Raw genomic sequence first — 25,591 nt, 5'->3', positions numbered from 1 at the left:
AATTACTTTAAATACTTATGCACAAAGGGTTAATGTATATTTCATTAAGTTTTGTTATCATCAAAATCAAGCTCATTATAGCTTACAGGGCCTACAAAACCATTCAAGAATGGTGATTTTACATCAAATTGATAGACATTCCACTTATAATGTGCAACAATAGCCAAAATAGTTCTGATGGTGTCAAATCTAGCTACAGGTGCAAAGGTGTCTTCAAAATAAATACCTTATCGCTGCATACAACCTCGAGTAACCAGCCATGCTTTATATTTCTATATTGAACCATCAGGTCTCATTTTGAGCTTGTACACCCACTTTAAACCAACCATTTCTTTCCCATTAGGCAAGTCAACAAGCTTCCAAGTGTCATGCTTATTCAAGACTTTAATTTCCTCATCCATGGCTGCGCACCATTCTTTTATGTATCTTCAAAACAACTTGGTTCTTGAGCTGACGCAAATTGACACCTGTTAACCTCTTCATAGATTTCCTTTAAAGAACGTTATTTTGATGTGCAAAATAATTTAATCACTTATATAAGTTTAAATTAAAATAAATTAAATTATAATTTGATCAATATACTCTCTAAATATAATATGGTATCAATGCTCGGATTTGGTTGTGGGTTTCAGCTGCCCATAAGGGACCCGTATTGGGTTAAAAATACAAACTAATTGTCAAGTGACAACTATGTGGTTGCACTTGTGGAGAAAGTGTTGGGATTATAAATCACACATAGGGAAAATATAAATATAAAAGGGTAAATATAAATGATTAGATTGCAACATTAATTTGACTAATCATTTTGATGTGTAAAGCAATTTAATCACTTATGTAAGCTCAAATTAAAACGAATTAAATTGTAATTTGACCAACGCTCTCTCCAAATTTAACAAGTTTATGTTTTGATATATTCATATTGATTTTGATAAAACTGTTGGTGTGTATGTATGTATATATTCACAATCACAGCAAAACTGTGATGTATAAAACTCTAGATAATGCTAATATACCAAAGAGGAGATCTAGTGGTTATGCATGTTGAGAAGAGAAACTCTGCTTTTTAATAATCGTCTGTAAATGCACTCCAATTCCTCCTCTGATTGATGAATACTAGACTCTAGTGCTTCTACTCCCTTCAATAACTTTTGCATGTCTGCAAGGCTAGTTATCTTGCCAATCAGATTAAGCAATTCCGCATCCATCTTCTCAACTTCATTGGCATAAGCTTGTTCTTGGCACGTAACTTGCCTGGATTGCAGTAATTTTGACACTATAGACCAGCCAGCAGGTCTTGATCTTGCCTTAGAGAAACAAAAAATAGGAGGGATTAAAACAACGTGAGGCTAATTTCTTCAACATCTTTTAGCATTCTAACGACCACAACCAAGTCTGAGTCCTTATCCAAGGGAAATGTTGTGCAATTCTTTTCCATTTTCTTCAAATTTCCACAGCACTTGGAAATCACTTTACTTAATCTCTTCCTAGAGTTCATATATGATCGAACTTCATTTTCAATGATGGATTCTGCACCCTTTTTCCTTCTGAGGGATGAGATCCATCAAGCATTTCCTCTAAACACTTAACTTGATATTCATGGCAGAGAGCCCGCTGAGTGAGGGGTAATTGAACCAAATCATCAACCCTCTCGAACAAATCTTTGAGGCCACCTAATTTGTGGGATAGTGATTCTGATGATGTCCTCAAACTGGTCAACTGCTCAGCAACACTGGCAACTAGGGGATGAGTTTTGGAGGGTAAACTGCTGGGACGAAGATGGCAAGCGGCTTTAGGGGTTTCAGTGAATGCAGCCATCTTCTATTTTAGCAAAACAGATTTGTGAAATACACACTTGCTATTGGATGAATTGGTTCTGAAACCAATTAGACCTTGTATATATATATTGGAGACAGAATTCCACCCTCCACTATGACTTGGAATTATTTTAATGTGACGAGTTGGCAGATCTTACAATGTTTTAATATGGTCGGATCTCAAGAATAGAAATATCCATTAAAAAATTCCCAACAAAAAAGAACATGAACCTGCACGAATTGCCACCCAGAGGCTACCATCTAATTTTGATCTGAACTAATAATGCTGATAGGCAAGTGGAATCTTGACAGCCTATCCTTAAAACTCATACTGGCCTGTGGTTTGATTTTGATTAAAAAAATAAAATAAAATAAAATAAAATAAAAAGAGAGAAAGAGAGAAGGGCAATAGTTACCTGCAACAGGTTTCGCAACCCATTTGTGCTAATGCTGCGTTTAATAAGGAGTAATTCAATGTAATTCAACATTACAATACCCTCCCAAACTCAGCTTAAGATTTGTTATGTAGCAAGTTCATATTTCCATTAGGCCCAGCCAGTAGGAACAGAATCACTATTTGGGTGTTTTCGCTGTCAAACTAGGCATTACAAATGCCATCTAAATCAGGTCTCAGGATTTCTCAAACTAAAGTTCATAATACCTTAGGATTTGTCAAACTAGAGTTCATAATACCTTAATTAGGACTTAGACACATTTTCAGTGGGATGCAATTTCCATGCCTCTGGTAAAAGGCTTTGAAAGGAAATGAGAATAGCCACAAAATGTATATTGGAGCCTACTTTATTTAACAAAAATTTTGCCTTGTGATAAATAACTAGAACATTAAAGTTGAATATTTTTCAGATGATGTATTTCTCTAATCTTTTAATTGTTTGTATCTGCTGTTATATAACATTCTCATGCTGTTAAAGTAGGCAATCAGAATTGCAATTAGTTAAGGGAAAAGTAAAATTCTCAAAGGGAAGCGAGAAGTAAATGTAATGAAGATAAATGTTCTGATATATCCGCACTGAGTTCGATACAATTGTGTTGTGTATGTACATCAACAGCTAGTGGTTGACCATGTTGAGAATGGTAGCTCTGGTTTTCATTATATTTTGAACTTGTACAACATTCATGTCTTTGCTTGACTTCAGGGCAAGCAATTCAGCATCTATCTTTTCCACTTCATTGGTATGAACTTCTCTTTCAGCTGATACAGGTTTAGCTTGAAATAACTTTGAAACAACTGACCAGCCACTAGGCCTTGATCTTGCCTTTGCCAGAGAGACCTTGGATAAGAGAGACTCGAAAACCGAAACACTGATTTCTTCAACTTCTCTTAGCATACCTATCACGGCCACCGCATTGGATTCTTTGTCCAAGAGTGTAGCAGTACAATTCTTCTTTTCACACTTCAAATTTCTGAGACACTTGCTGATTGCTTTGTTGAGTTTTTTCCTTGAGGCCATATATGCTTCAACTTCGCTTGACAGGCCAGATTCCCTGCCTTTTCTCCTCCGAAGGGAGGATTGAAGCTCTTTTAGGGATTCCTTCATCTGTGAGAAAATATCTCTGGTGGTGCCACAAACATCTAACAACCTGAGAGATCCATCCAACACTTCATCTACCGATTTGCAATGCTGTTCATTAGAAAGTGTTCTCTGGGCTACAGACAATTGAAGCAATTCGTCAATGCACTCATATAGATCTTTGAGGCCACTCAATTTATGGTAAGTTGATGTGGATGTTGCTTGAGATGATCTTAATCCATCCAAATGCGCCTCAACGTTTAGCGTAAGAGGATGAAGTCTTGCAGGCAAACTGATAGAACGAACATGGCAAGTGGCTTTAGAGGTTACGATAGAGGCGGCCATATTCATCTTTAACAGAAGAAAACCTTTCACACTGATGTGGTTTAGGAAGAAGCTGTTCCAAGCCAACTCCTCTACTTGTATTATATACACAATAACAGGCAGCAATAAGAATCCAATCCCTGGAGACTTGCATGTGCTTTCATGCGGCCAATTAATAACAAAACCTGATTGATTAAAAATTGAGAAGCACGAGTTGCATATGCCCTCACAATGTAGCCCACGTTCAAGTTCAGCAGGAATCTTATCATCTGTAATGTGCACGTTCCGATCTATGATAATGCAGTATTTAGGGCCCATCTTTGAAGTTGTTTCCTGCATTATTGACATGTATTGATTACAAGTTCTAAGAAATAATTTTATCAAACGAAATTAAAGCTCCACACGAGTGGATTGCAGTAATGTGTTCCTCTTCCAGGCTCATGGAAGCAACATTGTTTATTTTCTTGAGCTTAACATTTGCATTCTGCAAGCAACTGTTCTTGAAATGTCCAGTGGGCGGGAGCAAGCAGAATCTTGATGGCCTTTATATTGTTTCATCTAAAGTAGAGAGATAGTCCACATGCAATGTATATCAATCCATGGATTAGTTGCTAGTTTGTCTAGCTTTGAACCCAAAAATAATAGTTTCAACTAGGCATTGTGTTTCCATGTGAAGCTTATAATTAATGCCCATCAAACATTAATTAATCGATGCATGCAGGTGATAATCAGTTGCCTGTTGGCCATTAGTGAAGCAAGATCCACCAACTAGGCTGAAGATCAAGGTGAAAAATCATGGCTTAAAAAAAAAAAGGAAAGGCCCACGCATATGATAAGCTAATCACATTGATGATAATGTTGTTTCTGTCTGGGTTTGTGGGGGACATGTTTGTCGATTTTTAAGTTAATGAATTAGCACCATCTTATAATTCTTATTGGAACAAATGAACAAATGAATCACAAGAGATAGAACTCAAGCGCACGACAGTAATGCATGCATATTTGGAAGGATGTGATTCTATAGAGTATATAGAATAGAGACAGGAGTTGGCATCAATTTGTAAGTTGTAAATGCATCTACATTGCCTATTTTGCCGGATCGCAACACGGCCACCAAGCTCTCTCTAATCAACAGCATTGCATATCAGTAGACAAGATGTTGGCTGGTGGTTGAATCACCAGATGAAAAAATCCTTTAAATGAGGTTTAATCGTTCGTCTTTGCTGGGGAAAAAAAATGGAAATTTGGCAAATGAATTTATTTGAATCATGTATCATCTCTGGAAAGCAATTGAAGCAAGTGAGCTGCAAGTACTTCAGAAATATGTACATCAAGGAGAAAAAGCGCAAATCAAATTGGGTTTTGGGTTTTTGTCCTATGAAAAATAGCTGAAATGTTGCGCGGAGCAATCACAAATCTCTGCAATTTCAGGCTTTCAGATCGAAATGGTGGTACAACCTGTGGAGAATACACAATGGGCCATTAAATGGGCTTCAAAATTGCGAACACAGAGCACGGGGAACATAAAGGCTTATCAATTTTGGGCCAATATCTTCCGCTTTGTCTTCATAGCCCAAGTCATGGTGGTGCAGGGCTTATAAATATTAGCGTGACACTAGCAATTTGGGCTAATCTCTGTCGGTAGGCTTAGCAAAATTGAAGAGGCTTCAAATTGAGTTAAGAGTTCTAGAACTAGAAAGTAGAAGCCTCCCCTCGCATAATATCCATTTTCCAGGAAACAAAACTTATTTTTTTCCTAACAATTTGTAGCATAAAAAATCAATAAAGACATAAATGACTGGAGCTGCAATGTACACGTCCGAGCAGCCCAAGCAACCCATGTTTATGGCTTGTATTAAAACCAACTTAGAGTTCCTACCTCTCAAATCAAAGTTAGCAGCTGCTCCTGTTTTGTGTACAGATATTTTCCAAGAGTTCACGGTTCACATCCATTTAGTATAAAACTATATGGTAATAAAATACTCTTATTATTTTTCTATCTCCAAGCCAGCAATCCAAACATTCGAGGATTGGACAGGATAGTCGAATCCCAAAATAGAAAGGCAAGAAGGAACCTCTGACACTGAATAAGCAAAGGCCCAACCATGGCATCAAGCAGCAACCCCTTGCTTTCTTCAAACTTCTTTGGTTCTAAAATCCTACTTTCTCCTCCAACTCCCAAAACCACCAAATCACCATTTCTTTCCCCTTTCTTCTCTGCAAGAAAGACGCAAATTGCTCAAGCTATCCTCAATAGAAAACAGCCCATTTCAGATTCTTTGAAATCAATCCCTTCACAAGCCACTTTGGCTGCTTTGCTCTTCTCTTCTTCGCTTACCCCACAAGCCTTAGCTCTAGACAACGCCACTCCACCCACGCCACCACCTGTAATCGAAGCCCAACCCACCAAACCCACCCCTTCAAATACCTCTCCTTTCTCTCAAAACCTTCTTCTCACTGCCCCAAAACCTCAATCCCAACCGACCTCTGACCTTCCTGAAGGCAGCCAATGGCGTTACAGCGAGTTCCTCAACGCGGTCAAGAAGGGCAAAGTCGAGAGAGTTCGTTTCAGCAAAGATGGTTCTGCCCTCCAGCTCACCGCCGTTGATGGACGCCGAGCTACCGTCATTGTTCCTAATGACCCTGATCTTATTGACATTCTAGCTATGAACGGTGTGGATATCTCCGTCTCCGAGGGAGATTCTGGCAACGGGCTTTTCAATTTTATTGGAAATCTGTTATTCCCACTCCTTGCTTTCGCAGGGTTGTTCTTTCTCTTCCGCCGGGCACAGGGAGGTCCTGGAGGACCCGGCGGCTTAGGCGGGCCCATGGATTTCGGAAGATCGAAATCGAAATTCCAAGAAGTGCCGGAGACTGGTGTAACATTTGCGGATGTGGCAGGAGCAGACCAAGCAAAATTGGAACTTCAAGAGGTTGTAGATTTCTTGAAAAACCCAGATAAGTACACAGCTTTAGGAGCTAAAATTCCCAAAGGATGTTTATTAGTTGGGCCACCTGGAACTGGGAAGACTCTGTTGGCTAGAGCAGTTGCTGGAGAGGCAGGAGTGCCATTTTTCTCCTGCGCGGCATCGGAGTTTGTAGAGTTGTTCGTGGGAGTTGGGGCATCAAGAGTGAGAGATTTGTTTGAGAAAGCCAAGGCGAAGGCTCCGTGCATTGTATTTATTGATGAGATTGATGCCGTGGGGAGGCAGAGAGGAGCGGGGCTTGGTGGTGGAAATGATGAGAGAGAGCAGACTATTAATCAATTGTTGACTGAAATGGATGGATTTTCTGGCAATTCGGGTGTTATAGTGTTGGCCGCCACTAATAGGCCTGATGTTCTTGATTCGGCTTTGTTAAGACCTGGGAGGTTTGATAGACAGGTTACTGTGGACAGACCAGATGTTGCTGGTAGAGTGAAGATCCTTCAGGTTTGCACCTCTGTACAACCAATCTTCATTTACTTTCATGTTTTATATTTCTTTCTGTTCGATGAGAGCATAAAGTTGGATGAATTGACGCAACTAAATTATCAAATGCTAGTATAGAAGGTAATGACTAATGAGTCTGCTGCCTAGAAAATGTAAAAAGAGAAGAGTTATAAGCAGTATTGTATCTTTAAGGTAATGTTTATGTCTGCATGTACACGTCCATCATGATGCTGCGGTCATAGTTTGTAAGCATAGAGTTGATCAATTCCCCTCGTATTTCTATAACCCTCGTATGTCAATATTCATCATGGTTGATCTGGTTTTGTGCTTGGCCCCTGATAATTAGCAGTTAAAATGTTGCATTTGACACTTCTATTTTTGGAGAAAACTGCTTTATGTTTTGAACTAATAGGGCTGGATCATGTTTTTATAAATCTTGCTTTTATTTAACCTCTGCTTGTTCAACTTGTAACTTTTGTAAATGACAGGTTCACTCTAGAGGAAAGGCTCTCGCAAAAGATGTGGACTTTGAAAAGATTGCCCGGAGAACCCCGGGATTCACTGGAGCTGATTTGCAGAATCTGATGAATGAAGCTGCCATACTTGCAGCTAGGCGTGACCTTAAAGAAATAAGCAAAGATGAGATATCTGATGCTCTTGAGAGGATTATTGCTGGGCCAGAGAAGAAAAATGCTGTTGTCTCTGATGAGAAGAAAAAATTAGTTGCCTATCATGGTAGACAATTATGAATGTTCTGTTTTCATTTTAGTTGCTTGTCTATTTTATAGATTTTTAAGAAGCTAATTGTGTTTGTTGCTCTCCAATCTACAGAGGCTGGGCATGCTTTGGTTGGTGCACTGATGCCTGAATATGATCCTGTAGCCAAGATATCCATCATTCCTCGTGGTCAAGCTGGTGGTCTTACATTTTTTGCTCCAAGTGAGGAGAGGCTTGAGTCTGGATTGTACAGCAGAAGCTACTTGGAGAATCAGATGGCTGTTGCATTAGGTGGAAGGTTGGTTATGGAAACCTATCTTGGCTAATGCCTAGGAAAACATTGCAGGGCTTATGAGTATATTTACTGCTATCCAAATTGATTTCTCTTGAAAAGTTAACAAAACCTTATCAAATTCTCTTTTGGTAGTGGCCTATAATTTATTGTACACATGCAGGGTTGCTGAGGAGGTGATCTTTGGTCAGGAAAATGTGACAACAGGAGCTTCAAATGACTTCATGCAAGTTTCACGGGTGGCAAGGCAGATGGTTGAGAGATTTGGTTTCAGCAAAAAGATTGGACAAGTTGCCATTGGTGGACCTGGAGGAAATCCTTTCTTGGGTCAACAGGTAGGGATTGTGTTTGGATCTTATGTCTTCAGTTCTAAATGATCAGTGAAGTAATGAAGACTAACTTCTATGTACTGCAATGTCAGATGTCATCCCAAAAGGACTATTCTATGGCCACTGCTGATGTGGTGGATGCAGAGGTAAGGGAGCTGGTGGAGAAGGCATATTCAAGGGCCAAGCATGTCATCACAACTCACATTGACATTCTACACATGCTTGCTCAGCTCCTTATAGAGAAAGAAACTGTTGATGGAGAAGAATTCATGAGTCTCTTCATTGATGGAAAAGCAGAATTATATGTTGCCTGATTTCAGTTCCAGGCATGCAAACCCTGTTGTAATATATCATTCACACCCACAAACACATATCATAATCAGTCAGTTATTCGGTGACCCCAGAAATGCTAGGGGTCGAGAATGCTTGAGTATAGGCAAGATTCTAGTAGACATTGCGTTTCTTGTCAAGCTGAGACTTGCCCATGAAAGTGGAGGACCATCATTTTGCCAAAAACCTGCAAATACTAGTAACTATGGACCCAAAACATACTCTCCGAAAATGAGCTTCAATATATTTTTTTAAACTCTAGATGTAGTTTTTTTTTTTTTCTAAAATTAAATTAATTAAGCATATAGCAATCTTAATCTTTAAAATTACAGAACGTAGTGTTTTAAAAAAATTTTAACTTAATTTTTCTTGAAAATTTTTCTTTAAAATCTTACTAAATAAACTAAAATTATATATATTTTTTAATTAAATCGAATTAATTATAAAATTAAATTGATTTATAAATTAAAATAATTTAATTTAAAATTTCAATTTAAATCCAATAATCCTCACCACTAATTAAAATTTTGCTGCCAGCTAATCTCAGTTTTTTTTTTTCCGAAGCCAACTAATCTCAGTTAAAAAAATAAATCTCAGCCGTCCGCTTGAGATTTAGAATCCTAACCGTTGTATCAAGGTGTATAAATATATTAATCTAACCTTATTTTTCATCTTTGTAACCCTAATTATTCGGCATTTCTTTCTTGTACAATACGCCACTCACCCTATCCTCATATTCTTCTTCTCCATTTTACTTGCCTTGCGAGATTCTGATTCCATGTTTTCACACTAATCACAGAATCTCGTAAGAAACCTAATGGAGAGCTTCACCTACATTCTCTTTTCTTTGTTTCTCTATTTGGTTCTCCGATTAACGCAAGTAGTACACAACTCTTTCTGGTCATTCTCTGGTATTTCTTTATTAATTTCTGATTTAAATTGATTTTGTATTTTTGTGTAATCTTTGTGTTTCTTGTTAGGGTTTTGCTGGTTTTTAATTTGTGTGTTATTTTCCTTCGTTTTATGAAACAACTGGAATGATTAATGGCTTCTTTGCTTGATTAATTGTAGAAAGTAAGCAGTACGCTCAATCTAATAGCAAAGATAAAATTTCCTGTAACACCCCAAATTTTATTATTTATGAGTATTTTTGATATCTTAATTTTATTTAAATTTTAGGAATTTTTTTGAGATTTTTCGGATTTTAAAAATCGGGTTCGATTTTCCGAAAATATAAACTTTGATGATTTTTAAAAATTAATTTAAAGACCACGTGGCAAAACTAAAAATATATTTGGAGTTTACGTATTTTTCTGAGTTTTACGAAATTTTTTCGGAATTTTTGGACCTCGTTTTCGGTCCCGAGGCAGAGTAAAATTTCAAAATTTTGTATTTCGAATCGAACCGGCCGAATCGAACCGGACCGGATCGGACCGGTCGAATCGAACCGGCTCCCTTTCCTTTTTCTTCTCCCGCGCGTCGTCCCTCTCTTTCTCTTTCTTTTCTCTCTCCTCCCCTCCCCTGCGCGCGCGCGTCGCTCCAGTTTCTCCGGCCAAATCCGGCCGATCCGGCCACCGATTGGACCGGGTCTTGTGTCTAAAATCATCTACTCGGCGAGAGCCTTCCATAGACACCAAGAACGCCGAAATCCAGCGAGCGGTTTGTCCGATTTTTGCTCGGGAAGATTTTAGCCCATTTCGACTTTTGGGCTAGATTTCTCGAAAACCGTGAATCCCACGAGGAAACCGAGGCCACCAACACGCCCCATTCGTCGAGAGCTTCGCAACGACATAAATTTCGAATTTTTCCGACACCGTTTTTCGGTGGGTCCCACGGAACGCAGGTGTAATTTCGAGCATTAAATGAGCTTAGAAAATTCTGAAAAATTTATGTGCTAACCCCCGTGTTATGGGCTTCGTGTAGGTATCCTCGATTCGCGGAAATTCGACGATTGACCAAGATGCGCAAATTTCGGGCGAACGGACCGTGGCCGGAAAAGTCTCCGGTGGGCGAGGTTTTGGCTAGCCCCCATTGTCGAGCGTCGTGGCGTCCCGAAGTCGGAATCGGCAAAGGTAAACCCGAACCTAGTTTTTACGTAATTTTCTAGTGCTTAAATATGATTAAAAATCCATAATTTATTCGTGGTAGCTGAGAAAATTACGATTCTTGTTGCAATATGTTAGTAATTTTGCTAAGGACGGCGGGGCAAAGTTTTATATTTTTTAGAGCTTGTTTGGTCTGTTTTTGCAAAAATGATCAATAATAAGGACTAAATTAAAATTTTGCGTATTGTGATGGATGATTGATTTGATGGGCGGGAGGCTGTGTGATATGATTGAACTGTTGATGTATGGATTGTGAGTATAGAAGTGCGTTTTTAGCCCTTTTGCGAGTTGGGTAGGTCCTAGGTATAGGGAGACTCTGCCGGATTTTACACGACTTCGTACGTAATTGGTCTTTTTCTTTATTTGTATTGAGTCAGTATGTATTAAATAATTGTAATATAATTGTCGGTGAGCCGGACCTTCTTCCTCCGCCCGCCACGGTAATTTGTCGTCAAGTGCGTGAGTAAAATATTAATTTTAATTGTAATTTCGATATTATTATATGTTCGACATGCCCATGCATCACTTATATGCATATATTTATGTAGTTAAACTCTAGGCACGAATTATGTTGCATTCATAGCGTTAATGTGCCATGAATGTTGTTGTGGTAATTTGGAGGCGGTGTGCGTGCGTTGGCGTGCGTGTGATGTGGTGTGGACTATGGATAGGGCCAGGCGATCACGGCTTGAGTAATTATTTGGGACCCGATCCTTGAGGGGTAGTCACGGCTTGAGTAATTATTTGGGACCCTCGATTTGGTTATTAAGTGGAAGTCAGAGCTTGAGTAATTACGGCACGAGTTGGATTTAAGAGAGGCGTATAGGGGATCAGCTCCCATATGTTATGATGTATACTACAGTGTGTGAGAGATCTACAAATTACCTTTTTGATGCTATGATGTGAAAATGATGTTTATGTTTCATTTCACTCTCTGAGTGCATTAGTTCAGATAGTTATAGAGATTATAGTTAAGATTGATATTTTACTCTCTGAAGTCGACGCTCACTCTGTTCAAAAATTTTAACAGGCCACAGTAGGATATGTTGTTCTGGGTTAACATGACTTTTTACCTCGCAGGGTGTTTAGCAATATTGTGTACTTTTAATTACTCCGAGAATGTTCGCATGTGGTAGCAGTACTTATTTGAAATTGGTCTTTAAGATTATATTCATATTGGACCTGTACACTTACTATATTAAGTCTGTTTGATGGATTGGATGAGAAGTGAGCTCCCATTTATTATTATGTTGATGAGTATGTGGAGGGTGGTGAGCTCCCAATGGATTGTTTATTGTGTTCTGGTCGGGTGAGTCAAAACTCCCGTTGGTAAGTCCATTTATGGCGGGACTCTGTCCGTTTGTTTTCTTGAAATTGGGCCCAAATGGGCCTCGGCATTGAGTAAATGAGCAGTTAGGCTTACTACGGGCCTCGGGGCTTTAGGTGGCCAGTCCTAGTCTTGGTCGGCCCATAGGTTGGGTCGTGAAAAATGTGGTATCAGAGATTAGTATCCATATTCCTAGGTAAAAGTTGTCTAAAGTATTTGGAAAAGTCTAATAGGATTCACATGCGGAAAAATAGTGTCCTTATTCGTCTTGCATTGTCGTCTTTGCTTCTAGTTTACACTTCATATATTGTGTGTAAATATGAGTCTATAGAGGCATGCAATGTGCAATTTTGAATTTTGTGGACTAATCTTGCTGAATTTCGGAAAATGCGTAGAAGCGGAGAGTGCCGCTGCACGAGAACGGATGTGCTGACGAGGTGTCGGCCACAGGATGAGGCACTGCCAGGAGGCGGGGTAGGAGGCCTAGAGGCTGCTCAAGTAGAAGCAGCTACCCACAGTTCAAACAGTCTTTCATGGCACGGTCCCATGGACCCCATGGCGGCTACTCTAGGTGCGAGAGAACCATCGACATGATGGCGCGATATATGGTCCACCCTCCACGGCAGATCCACGCACCAAGAGGAACCTTACAAGCAGATCATAAATTTTAAGAAGTTGGTGCACGGTACCTATGATGTGTCGAGCGATGCATATCGGTTTTGGATTCTATGAGACAGCGAGCAGTCTGATTGGTGATAGAAGATTGATAGAATGTATGCGGACGTCATGGGGCCCATGCCTAGGCAATGGATGAATGACTACGTGTTACCCCGGATGGAGGGTTTGACATGGGCTCAGTTTGTGGAACTTTTTATCAATCGGTTTGTGCCAGAAAGCTTCAGAGATCAGAAGTAGTGGGCCTTTGAGGCCTTAAGGCGAGAATGGCAGTGCAGTAGATGAATATGCTCTGAAATTTACGGAATTGAGCAGATATGCCCCTACGGCGGTATCTCTGAGAGACTATGAAGGTGAAAAGATTCCTAAAGGGGCTTGGCGGGAGGTATGCGAACTGGCCATGATGTCGGATCGATCTTTTGATGTGGTGGTTGATCGAGCAGACAGATTGAGATTAGCTATCTTTGTGGATGGCAATGGAAGAGCAAGAAAAAGCAGGCGAGAGGTTCCTCAGGTGTCCCTTCCATGGGTACTCCGGACAGTGGTGGCCAGGGTAATTACAGAGGAAAGGGTAGAAGCAAGAGAAGTGGTTTCAGACACCGACCACGAGGATTGGACGAGTGCGGATCGGCGGTGGTAACGATTCGAGAATCTGATAGTTAGTGCAGTTGAGATCCTCCTTGGCACCTTGTGCACAGTGTGGGAGAGGACAATCAGGACCTTGTATGATGGGATCAGGAGTATTCTTCAGGTGTGGACAACCGTGTCACTTTGCTAGAGAATGACCCAAGTTCTGCGAGCCACAGATGGGGTCACGAGGGTTCATTGCGAATGTTCCTCGGCGATTGTATCCGGTGCTTCCAACATGGCGGCGATCGATTCGATGGCCATGAGGCCGAGACAAGGGGCGTGGATTTGGAGGCGGTCGGAGGTAGAAGTCGATGTCGGGGTTACGCCACTCGGGGTAGAGTCAAGCTCGGGTTTTCACCGACCCACCGGGATGCTCAAGCTTCAAATGCGATTGTGGTAGGTATTCTTACAGTACATTCTTATGAGGCTCGTGTTTTGATAGATCCGGGTGCTACGCACTCATTTGTCTCCCCTGTGTTTGCCATGAGGTTGGGTAGAAACCCTACAACCTTAGAATGCCCTTTGTCGGTAGCTACCCCACTTAGTGACAACATAGATGTAGACATGGTATTTCAGGTCTGCTCAGTGGTAGTTGATGGATAGATCCTCCCGGCCAGACTTGGTTCCTCTACCGATAATGGATTTCGATGTAATCACGGGGATGGTGGTTGGCAACTCATTATGCCACCTTAGCTGCGGGAACAAAGGTATACTTCCACATACCGGTGTGGAAGAGTTTAGCTTTGATGGTGACAGGAGCGTGGCTCCATATAATTTGGTGTCAGCAATTAGTGCCAGAAAAATGTTGAGGCGTGGATGCCAAGGGTATTTGGCATTGGTGAGAGATACATCTATAGAAGGTGTCAGCATGGAAAATGTTCCTGTTGTCAGAGAATTCATGGATGTCTTCCCTGAAGAGCTTCCAGGGTTGCCACCAGAAAGGGGAATAGAGTTACGTATTGATGTTATTAGGGTACAAACCCCATATCGATGCCACCTTACAGGATTGCACCAGCCGAATTGAAAGAGCTGAAGGAGCAACTACAGGAGCTCTTGGACAAGGGTTTCATACGTCCGAGCACTTCACCCTGGGGTGCTCCTGTTCTATTTGTGAGAAAGAAGGATGGGTCATTGAGGTTGTGTATCGACTACAGACAGCTGAACAAGGTGACTGTGAAGAACAAGTATCCACTTTCTCGGATCGATGATTTGTTTGATCAGCTCCAAGGAGCTAGATTCTTTTCGAAGATAGACCTGCGGTCAGGCTACCATCAATTGAGAATCAGGAATGAGGACGTGTCCAAAACGGCTTTCAGGACAAGATATGGTCATTATGAGTTCTTGGTGATGTCTTTTGGACTCACTAATGCACCAGCAGCCTTCATGGACTTGATGAGCAGGTGTTCAAGCCATTTTGGACCGTTTGTCATCGTATTCATAGATGACATTACAGTATACTCTCGGACCGAGGAAGAACACATGTGGCACTTGAGGATGGTGTTGCAGACTTTGAGGGAGCACCAGCTATACGCCAAATTTTCGAAATGTGAATTTTGGCTAGAAAGCATCTCATTCTTGGGACACGTGGTTTCAAGTGACGGTATTCAAGTGGATCCCAAGAAAATTGAAGCTGTAACTGATTGGCTTAGGCCTACAACAGTCACTGAGGTGCGAAGATTTCAGGGTTAGCTACTACTGAGCGTTTTGTGCAAGATTTCTCGGGATAGCGGCTCCCTAACTAAGTTGACAAGGAAGAATGATCCATTCATTTGGACATGGATATTGTGATGTGAGTTTCCAGAAGCTCAAGAAGTGTCTAACCACTGCCCCTGTGTTGACACTACCTGTGAGTGGTGAAGGATACACCGTGTACTGTGACGCCTCCAGAGTTGGCCTAGGGTGTGTTTTGATGCAGAATGGAAAGGTAGTGGCTTATGCTTCAAGGCAGCTGAAGAGGCATGAGCAGAACTACCCCACCCATGATTTGGAAATGGCGGCTGTAGTCTTTGCACTTAAAATCTGGAGACACTACCTGTACGGTGAAGTGTGCGAGATATACACCGACCACAAGAGTTTAAAGTACATCTTCCAACAGAGGAGATGGATGGAGCTTCTGAAAGACTATGATTGCACCATCCAGTACCACCCTGGGAAGGCCAATGTTGTGGCAGATGCCTTGAGCAGAAAATCTTCTGGCAGTTTGGCGCACATTTCAGCAGAGAAAAGACCATTGATTCAGGAAGTACATGAGTTGATGGATCAAGGTCTAATCCTAGATCTTTTAGATGAGGGTTTATTGTTGGCTCACTTTTGGTGAGGCGGACTTGAGGGCGAGTTAGAGTTTCCCGGCCACGAGACCAACAATTGATGAAGATCATAGAAAGAAATCTGACAAGGTGAAGGTGGTGAGTTTGGTTTTGGCAATGTTGGGGCCCTAGTGAAAGGTTCTAGGATATGTGTGCCCGATGTGGACAACCTCAGGAATGAAATCATGCAAGAGGCACACTATACACATGTCTGATATCCACCTGAGTTCCACCAAGATGTACCATGATGTGAAAGATAGCTCTTTGGTGGAATGGCATGAAGAGAGACATAGCGGACTTTGTGTCCAAGTGCTTGACTTGTCGGAAGGTGAAGTTTGAACACCAAAGACCGTCGGGGAAGCTGCAAGAGCTCCCTATCCCGAATGGAAGTGGGAAATGATTACTATGGATTTTGTGGTAGGGTTGCCTCGTACCACGCGAGGATATGACTCGATATGGGTAATTGTAGACCGCTTGACCAAATCAGCTCACTTCTTACCTTAAAGACTACATACTACGTGGCACGGTATGCAGCTCTACATTCGAGAAATAGTCGATTGCATGGAGTTAAACTTCCATAATATCGGCGAGAGGGCTGATTCACTTCGGTTTTGGAGAAAGTTGCAGGAGGCACTTGGCACCTGATTGAACTTGATCTGACCTTCCACCCTCGAGACAGACGGACGAAAGGAAGGCGATCCAAACATCGGAAGACATGCTTCGCATGAGTGTCTTGGATTTTGGAGGTCGATGGGATGAGCGACTAGCTCGGTGGAGTTTGCCTACAACAACGATTATCACTCCGGCATAAGGTTGGCACCCTATGAGGCATTATATGGAAGAAAGTGTAGGTCTCCTCTGTGTTGGGCGAGAAATGGGGAAGCGAAAGTGCATGATGTAGACCTAGTGCGGTACACTTGAGGTAGTTCCTTTAATCGAGGAGCGAGGGCGGCTTTCGATGGCGAGAAGAGTTATGCGGACCCGAGACGGAGGATGTGGAGTTTGCGATGGCGACTATGTATTCTGAAGGTTTCTCCAATGAAGGAGTCATGAGATTTGGAAAGAAGGGCAAGTTGGCACCTCGGTATATCGGACCTTTTGAGGTTCTTGATAGAATTTGGGCGATTGCCTACGGTTGGAGCTACCACCCAACCTTTCTCACGTTCATCCGTGTTTCACATCTCCATGCTCGAAATACATTCTGATCCTTCTCATGTCTTGCTGTTGGATGTGATAGAGCTAAAGAGAACTTGACATTTGAGGAGCGACTGTAGCCATAGTGGACTACCAAGTGAGGCAGTGAGATCCAAGCAGATCCCTATGGTTAAGGTTTTGTGGAGGAGTCGATCGGTGGAAGAGTGCACTGGGAGTCGAGGCGGGACATGCGTAGCAAGTACCCTTACTTGTTCAATGCATAATCATGTGTTTTATTCTGCCTTGTGTAAAAATTCGAGGACGAATTTTCCGTAAGGGGGGAAGAATGTAACACCCCAAATTTTATTATTTATGAGTATTTTTGATATTTTAATTTTATTTAAATTTTAAGAATTTTTTTGAGATTTTTCGGATTTTAAAAATCGGGTTCGATTTTCCGAAAATATAAACTTTGATGATTTTTAAAAATTAATTTAAAGACCACGTGGCAAAACTAAAAATATATTTGGAGTCTACGTATTTTTCTGAGTTTTACAAAATTTTTTCGGAATTTTTGGACCTCGTTTTCGGTCCCGAGGCAAAGTAAAATTTCAAAATTTTATATTTCGAATCGAACCGACCGAATCAAACCGGACCGGATCGGACCGGTCGAATCGAACCGGCTCCCTTTCCTTTTTCTTCTCCCGCGCGCGTCGTCCCTCTCTTTTCTCTTTCTTTTCTCTCTCCTCCCCTCCCCTGCGCGCGTCGCTCCGATTTCTCGGCCAAATCCGGCCGATCCGCCACCGATTGGACCGGGTCTTGTGTCTAAAATCATCTACTCGTGAGAGCTTTCCATAGACACCAAGAACGCCGAAATCCGGCCGGTTTGTCCGATTTTGCTCGGGAAGATTTTAGCCCATTTCGACTTTTGGGCTAGATTTCTCGGCAAGTGAATCCACGAGGAAGCCGAGGCCACCAACACGCCCCATTCGTCGAGAGCTTAGCGACATAAATTTGAATTTTTCCGACACGTTTTTGGTGGGTCCCACGGAACCGCGGTGTAATTTCGAGCATTAAATGAGCTTAGAAAATTCTGAAAAATTTATGTGCTAACCCCGTGTTATGGGCCGTGTAGGTATCCTCGATTCGCGGAAATTCGACGATTGACCAAGTCGCAAATTTGGGCGAACGGACCGTGGCCGGAAAAGTCTCCGAATTGGGCGAGGTTTTGGCTAGCCCCCATTGTCGACGTCGGCGCGTCCCGAAGTCGGAATCGGCAAAGGTAAACCCGAACCTAGTTTTTACGTAATTTTCTAGTGCTTAAATAGGATTAAAAATCCATAAAATATTCGTGGTAGCTTAGAAAATTACGATTCTTTTTGCAATAGCTTAGTAATATTGCTAAGGACCGCGGGGCAAAGTTTTATAATTTTTAGAGCTTGTTTGGGCAGTTTTTGCAAAAATGATCAATAATAAGGACTAAATTGAAATTTTGCGTATTGTGATGGATGATTGATTTGATGGGCCCAGGAGGGGCTGTGTGATATGATTGAACTGTTGATGTATGGATTGTGAGTATAGAAGTGCGTTTTTAGCCCTTTTGCAGGTTGGGTAGGTCCTAGGTATAGGGGAGACTCTGCCGGATTTTCGGCACGACTTAGGACGTAATTGGTCTTTTTCTTTATTTGTATTGAGTCAGATTGTATTAAATAATTGTAATATAATTGTCAGGTGAGCCGGGACAGCCTTCTTCCTCCGCCCAGCCGCCACAGTAATTTGTCGTCAAGTCTGTGAGTAAAATATTAATTTTAATTGTAATTTCGATATTATTATATGTTCAGCATGCCCATGCATCACTTATATGCATATATTTATGTAGTTAAACTCTAGGCACGAATTATGTTGCATTCATAACTGTTAATGTGCCATGAATGTTGTTGTGGTAATTTGGAGCAGTGTGCGTGCGTTGGCGTGCGTGTGATGTGGTGTGGACTATGGATAGGGCCAGGCGATCCACGGCTTGAGTAATTATTGGGACCGATCCTTCGAGGGGTAGTCACGGATTGATTAATTAGCTTGGACCCTCGATTTGGTTATTAAGTGGAAGTCAGAGCTTGAGTAATTCGCTGGCACCAGGTTGGATTTAAGAGAGCTGTATAGGGGATCAGCTCCCATATGTTATGATTGATACTACAGGGTGTGTGAGTGCTCCAAATTACCTTTTTGATGCTATGATGTGAAAATGTTGTTTATGTTGCATTTCACTCTACAGGGTGCATTAGTTCAGATAGTTATAGAGATTATAGTTAAGATTGATATTTTACTCTCGAGTGACGCTCACTCTGTTCAAAAATTTTCTGAGCCACGATAGGATATGTTGTTAGGTTAACCTGCCTTTTTACCTCGCAGGTTGTTTATCAATATTGTGTAATTTTAATTACTCCTAGAATTTCCGCATGTGTTAGCAGTAATTATTTGAAATTGGTCTGTAATATTATATTCATGTTGGACCTGTAAACTTAATATTTTAAGTCTGTTTGATGGATTGGATGAGGAAGCTGAGCTCCCATTTATTATTGTGTTGATGAGTATGTGGAGGGTGAGCTGAGCTCCCCAATGGATTGTTTATTGTGTTTACAGGTCGGGTGAGTCAAAAACTCCCCGTTGGTAAGTCCATTTTATGGCCGGACTCTGTCCGTTTGTTTTCTTGAAATTGGGCCCAAATGGGCCTCAGCATTGGGTAAATGAACAGTTAGGCTTACTACGGGCCTCGGGGGCTTTAGGCTGGCCCAGGTCCTAGTGCCGGTCCGGCCCATAGGTTGGGTCGTGACATTTCCTGTTTAGGTTCTGTGATTAGGATAATGAATTACTTTATAAACAATTTAGTATTAAGTTGGGCATCTCTTAAATTGTTCAACTGGATCAATATGGCTTTGTTTTGTGTTTAATTTTAGAAAGAAAGTCTCTGATTAGGATACAGAATTACTTTGTAAACAATTTAGTATTCAGGTGAGCATCTTTTAATTTGGTCAACTGAACTAATATATGTCTTTGATGCATGATTAACTTTAGATTAGAAAGCAAGCAGGTCACCCAATCTACTAATAAAAACAAATTATCCTCTTTAGGTTCTGTGATGAGATCACCCTCTTTACACTCAATCAAGGACCCAGTCTCGCACCGGGGCGCCAAAGGGGTGAATTACATTCGTACGGGTTGCAGCATAGACCTAGGCGAGAACCATATAACATCTGTGATACTGTGTAAACAATTTAGTAATCAAGTGTGCATCTCTTAAATTATTCAACTGAGCTGATATATGGCTTTGGCTTTGTTGCGTGATTAATTTTAGATAATGCGAGCAGATTATTCAATCTGCTAGTAAAGATAATATACAGAAACCAATATATTATGTGCAAATCACCTCAAACACCTTCACCATCTCCGTAAATCCTCTACTCAGTTAATTTGTTCTCTCTCCTCTCTCTCTCTCTCTCTCTCTCACAATTATAAATCTTACTTTATTTTTTATAATGACTATAAAAACAAACGAGAGCGTTAGTCACAATTATGACTCTCTTTTCTATACAACGATTTTTTGATACCATGATTGCCTCTTACACGATTTGCTTTTTCATTTTTAAGTTTTTTTTTTTTTGGGCTATTTTTGTTATTCCATTATGTATTGTGGCATAATTGCCTTGGTTTTTTTGTTCATTTGAGGTGAATTTTGCATGGCTTATTTGATAAGTTTTTTGAGTTATTGTGGCTCGTTTGACTTCAATTTTATTTTAATTTGGATTTTTTCTTGTTGAAAGTGCTAAATTAAGTGCACGCTCTTCAGGTTTGAACTTCAGATTTGTAGCTCTTTGATTTTGATTAAGTTAAAACATAGTGTAGTGAGTTTTCTACGCTCTCTTATTTTATTTTATTATTGTTTTCGTGAGATATTTATTCGTAATACAAGCATGGGTTGGCAATTTGGCATTTATCATTATGTGCTTCGTCTGTAAAGTAATTTTTTGAATAGTTGGATCCAAATGATTTTCTTATTTCATTCATTACTGAAATGGGTATTTTTGGGATATGTGAATTAATAAGAATTAGGCTATGTTGTGAATATGTATTGAGAGACTTGAAATAAACATAAACGTAGGTGAATTGTCGTGTGGGATTACTTTATGGTGCCCATCCACGTATTTTTTTTTCTTTTTTTTTTTTTTTTGCTTTAGGCGGACATGAAAGCTTGCTTGAGAAGAGAGCCAAAATTAACCAGCAAAAACAAAATTAGTTATTTTACTTTTAATTCATTTATCTATTCTAGCTATTGCCAAATATAAATTTTTTTTCCAACAACAATAATAACTAAAGTTTAATTTTAAATTAGTTGAGGTCTGCTATATGCAGTAACAGAGCCATGTGATGTTGAGTGAGGTCAGTTTACCTACTCAAGTTCATAAAAATTAAAAAATACATATAATATATGAAAATTTTTTAAATTTTTAATAAAATAATTTCAGTAAAATTAATAAAAAATATAAATTGAGGTCAGTTTTGCATTTTGAACTAATATATATATAAAGAGTTCAAATTTAGATATTTTATAACTACATAATTCATCTACTAAATTTTATTTTTAATCTTTTAAATGGTATATAAAGATTTGAGATACACATAAAAACATTTTATATTTTGATTCTATTTGGTAGCATAAATAAGAAAAGAACTACTCTTAATGTGCAATTATCATTTTAATGTTTTAATGTACTAAAATAATGGTAAAATGTCTTGATTATTAAAATTAACTTGTTAAAATTAATTTTTTATTTGTAATTGATTAATTTATTAAAATTTTAATTGTGATTAAAAAATAATATATTATGATATATATTGTATTATAAAATTTATTATTACCATTATTGTTGTTGTTATTATTATCGTCATTGTTATTGTTTTTGTAATTATGTTTTTAGAATTGTTTTGGTATTTATAATGCTACAAAATTTAAACATAAACAGAAAGTTCATCATTCATCTTTCTAATGTAAGTTGAAATTATTTACTATGACGTTGGTGATGATGATACTAATGCTCATATTGGCTGATGAAGCCCTAAACTGTAGCTTCTGACAATGGGTCTCATTTTAGGTCCTAGCTATGGGGATTGCTAAACAAAAGAAATCTGGTTGGGCGGGAGAGAGACCTGGGGAAGACCCTCCATCGCTCAGGTTAGAGCTTGTAAAACTTTAAGTGAGGGACAGAGATGGAGAAAGTGTGGAGAAAGTGTAGAGAAGGAACCCCCGTTACCTTTCTTACCTAGGCCTATTTAAAGGAGAAATTGATAGGAGAATATTTTATAGTATATTTCATGGAGGATAGCATATTTTATAGGTGAGAGCATATTCTTTAAGTAGGAATATATTCTTTTTGCTATTTATTTAATATCGTAGTAGAGGAATTGTATCTCTTTTATTGTATCATTGACAATATATGTTGCTTTAGGAAGCGAATTGTATGATTATAGAGAGAAATTTTTTTAAAAAATTATTCACAATAATATTTTTCATATCGAGAATGATTGTAAATTTAAAATTATAGTGAGAATTTATTATTTATGAAATTATTTTTTTTCTCTATTATTATTAAAAATTTGTATGCTTCTCCCTCTTAATAGATAGTTTATCACTATTCATTGTATTTTTCTTTTGAATTGAGCAAAAAAGTTTTTTGACTCTATTGAACTAATTTTTTAGCTTCACCCCTGGCTATATGGATTTATTTATCATTTAACTCTATTGGATACTAAATTTGTATCAATTATTAAAACTTATAAATTCTTTGATGCTACTTACCTTTTTGTCATCTTATATATTTCATTTCCTTTTTTTTTCTTATTAACTTATCATACTTCTGTGTTAGGGTATTTGTTTCTCTACGTTAAATGTGACCATACTATTTTAATTGATTATCTCTCATTTTATTCATAATATGTGATCAAACCATCTTACTTGATTCTGCATTGCTTTTAAGGGATTAATTTTCATTATTTTTTTATTGAGCATATTTAATTGGTTCTTCAATCTCGATGTGATTGTGAATACCAATTTCCTTAACAATCAAATTGATCAATTAGATCAATCTTAATAAATTCAAATCAAAATTAGTAACTTTATATATTTAAATCTCGATTATGATTTGAAAATAATTATAAATCAAATTTTTAGTTTGGGTTTTGAATTAACATAATAAAAATCGAATCCAAATCGTGTATATATATATATATACACGTGAATAATTTTATTTCATTTTTTATTCTTAATTATTTTTACTGAATAATACATCTTAAGTTAATATTTTGTTTTTCAATTAATGTATAATAATATATATATATATATATATATATATATATATATATATATATATATATATATATATATATATATATATGAAAAGGATTTAATAAAAGTTGAATTATTAAAGTCTAAAAACTATTAAAATAAGTAAAAGCTATTCAAACTGAATTTAATGTGAAAACTGAAAATATATGATTTTATAATTTAATTTATTAATTTTAATTTGAATACTATCAAAATTGATTTTTTCGGTTTGATTTAGAAAAATATATTAAACTCAGCCAAATCGTCTCATATACACCCCTACGTGAAGCTTAGAGAGATGTCTGGTTTTTGGCAGCTTCTCTTTATTCCTTTCAGCTCAATTTCAATTTATTTGTTTCATTTTCTAATTTGGTTCAACCATGATTCCTAATTATATAATTGATATTTATAGCCTTTTTTCCTATCTCTATTTTTATGTAATTTCTATTTTTATCAAATATATCTATGATGGACCCTAAATTTTTGGGATAAAAGCTTAGTTGAGTTGAGTATCTATGATGGAACTTTTATTGAATTATTGAAAAATTTGTGATTTTGACATTTGTTTGAGAAATTGAATCATATGTGCTTACAGTGGTCTCTTTGAATTTGGGTTGGCTTTCTTTTTGTATTTTTAGGGTTTTAATTGTTACTCTGATTGGATAGGATCACTAAGAGAGTAAGAGAAATGCAACGTGCTGGTCAAATATTTGAAACCTAGACGATGGGTGGTTTATTTTGACATCACTTTTATAAGAAATTATGTCTACATTTCCAAATCTTGTGATCATTATTATAAGAAATATGGTTACATTGCAATATTTTTGTTTTTGTTTTTTGGTTCCATCTTTGAGACTTTGCAAGTTAATTAGTGAATTTTGTAAAATTTTCCATTGACATACCCTCTAATTTCTTTTGAATTTTTGTTGGCAAGATGAAGCGGAAAAGTAAAGCTTGCAAGATTACGTGTTCTTAAATGTTGTGTTATAATTAACATAGAAATTATCCTTGTCCTTTTTATATAGGTAATTGCATTGAGATACTAGAATTTTTTTACTGGCTTTTGAAGAATCTGACCATCTTTCAATGAGTTTAACTCCTGAAGACGTGAATTCCTTCTTGCGTCACTTCTATGCACATTTGAAATGTTCTTATACCGGACCATTTAAATGAAATTAAAATTTATTTAATTGCAAAACAAATATATGTCGCTTGCCTTAATTTGCAAGATCAACAATGGATACATTAAAAAATGGGTATCCTTTGTTAGCGGGGCTCAATGGTGGAAGCTTGAGAGCCCATGGATAATGGTATAAAAGACCAAATAAGGTTTAACTGGAAGGGCATCAGGAGTCCAGTTTTAATGTTCCTCACGTCAAATATTCTTTTATATGGGTTAAAGGACTCGAAATCCCAACCGAATTTGTTTGAAAAACCAATCTAATCTGCGTTGGCCCAACCAGAAGTCCAATAGAATGCCTTTTGGGTCTCAGAAGGACCACTAAAATTCGATTTGCCCCTCGACTGGCGCAACCAGTAAAAAGATGTCGGACTCGTGGCCAACTGAATCACGTTAGAATGCGTTTTGGTCTCACGGGCCAGCATGAAAGCCCAAATAAAGGGTGCATGGGCGTTCTCCTCCTACAATCACAATGTGACTCGTTTTGGGCCCATATGGCCCATTTTGAAGCCCATGAAGGTATTTTGGGCCTCTCCTGGCCAACTAAAAAGCCTAAACAAAAAATTTTGATTCTCTTGGGCCCATTTTAAAGCCCAATAGAATGCATAGCCGTATGGCCCAACTCAAAGCCCAATATATATGTATTTGGGCCTACTTGGCCATTTTAAAGCCCAATGGAATGATTCTTGGGCCTCCAGCAGCCCATTCAAAGCCCAGTAGTATACTTTTTGGGCCTTCTGCGACCCATCTGGAAGCCCAACACAGTGCATTTTGGGCTTCTTGTGGCCCATTTCAAAGCCTAAGAGAGTGCATTTTGGGCCTCCTACGGCCCATTTGAAAACCCACAGCCCATCTGATCAAAAGAATACATTTTTGGCCCTTGCAGCCCATCTTGATAACCCATTTAAGCCGTAATGGAAACTCTAATTGCCCATTTAGAAAGCCCAATGAAGAGCTTAATGGGCCTCACCACACTCAATTTGCAACCTAGTAGAATTTGTTTTTGGGCCACACGGCCTAATTAAAGAGCAATTGAAGGGTTTTTGGGCTACAATGCCCACATCTGAAGGGAATTTTTTTTTTCTTCAA

The 25,591-nt window shown here is 38.8% G+C and overlaps 1 protein-coding gene and 1 long non-coding RNA gene across 2 annotated transcripts; both read left to right on the top strand.

Moving 5' to 3' along the window:
* Positions 1–5,497: 5,497 nt before the first annotated feature.
* On the top strand, positions 5,498–8,986 carry LOC110661005 (ATP-dependent zinc metalloprotease FTSH, chloroplastic). The gene is made up of 5 exons (XM_058131464.1): positions 5,498–7,101; positions 7,590–7,836; positions 7,933–8,116; positions 8,274–8,445; positions 8,532–8,986. Exons 1-5 carry the CDS (start codon positions 5,776–5,778, stop codon positions 8,751–8,753), a joined length of 2,151 nt encoding a protein of 716 aa, XP_057987447.1. The 5' UTR covers positions 5,498–5,775; the 3' UTR covers positions 8,754–8,986.
* A 10,797-nt stretch (positions 8,987–19,783) lies between these two features.
* Positions 19,784–24,219, top strand: LOC131171406 (uncharacterized). Its single transcript, XR_009142096.1, has 2 exons — positions 19,784–20,142; positions 23,989–24,219. It is a non-coding gene; the product is annotated as an uncharacterized LOC131171406 (long non-coding RNA).
* Positions 24,220–25,591: the final 1,372 nt, after the last annotated feature.

Source organism: Hevea brasiliensis, chromosome 2 (assembly GCF_030052815.1).
Source record: "Hevea brasiliensis isolate MT/VB/25A 57/8 chromosome 2, ASM3005281v1, whole genome shotgun sequence".
Lineage (NCBI taxonomy): Eukaryota > Viridiplantae > Streptophyta > Magnoliopsida > Malpighiales > Euphorbiaceae > Hevea > Hevea brasiliensis.
Note: the sequence above shows the minus strand (reverse complement) of the source record. Positions and strands in the feature narration are given on the sequence as shown.

Excerpts from the sequence above, each read along its gene's own strand:
- LOC110661005 (XM_058131464.1), top strand. The coding sequence starts at position 5,776 with ATGGCATCAAGCAGCAACCCCTTGCTTTCTTCAAACTTCTTTGGTTCT. Across the intron at positions 8,117-8,273 it reads GCTGTTGCATTAGGTGGAAG|GGTTGCTGAGGAGGTGATCT; the intron begins GTTGGTTATGGA and ends GTACACATGCAG. Across the intron at positions 8,446-8,531 it reads ATCCTTTCTTGGGTCAACAG|ATGTCATCCCAAAAGGACTA; the intron begins GTAGGGATTGTG and ends CTGCAATGTCAG.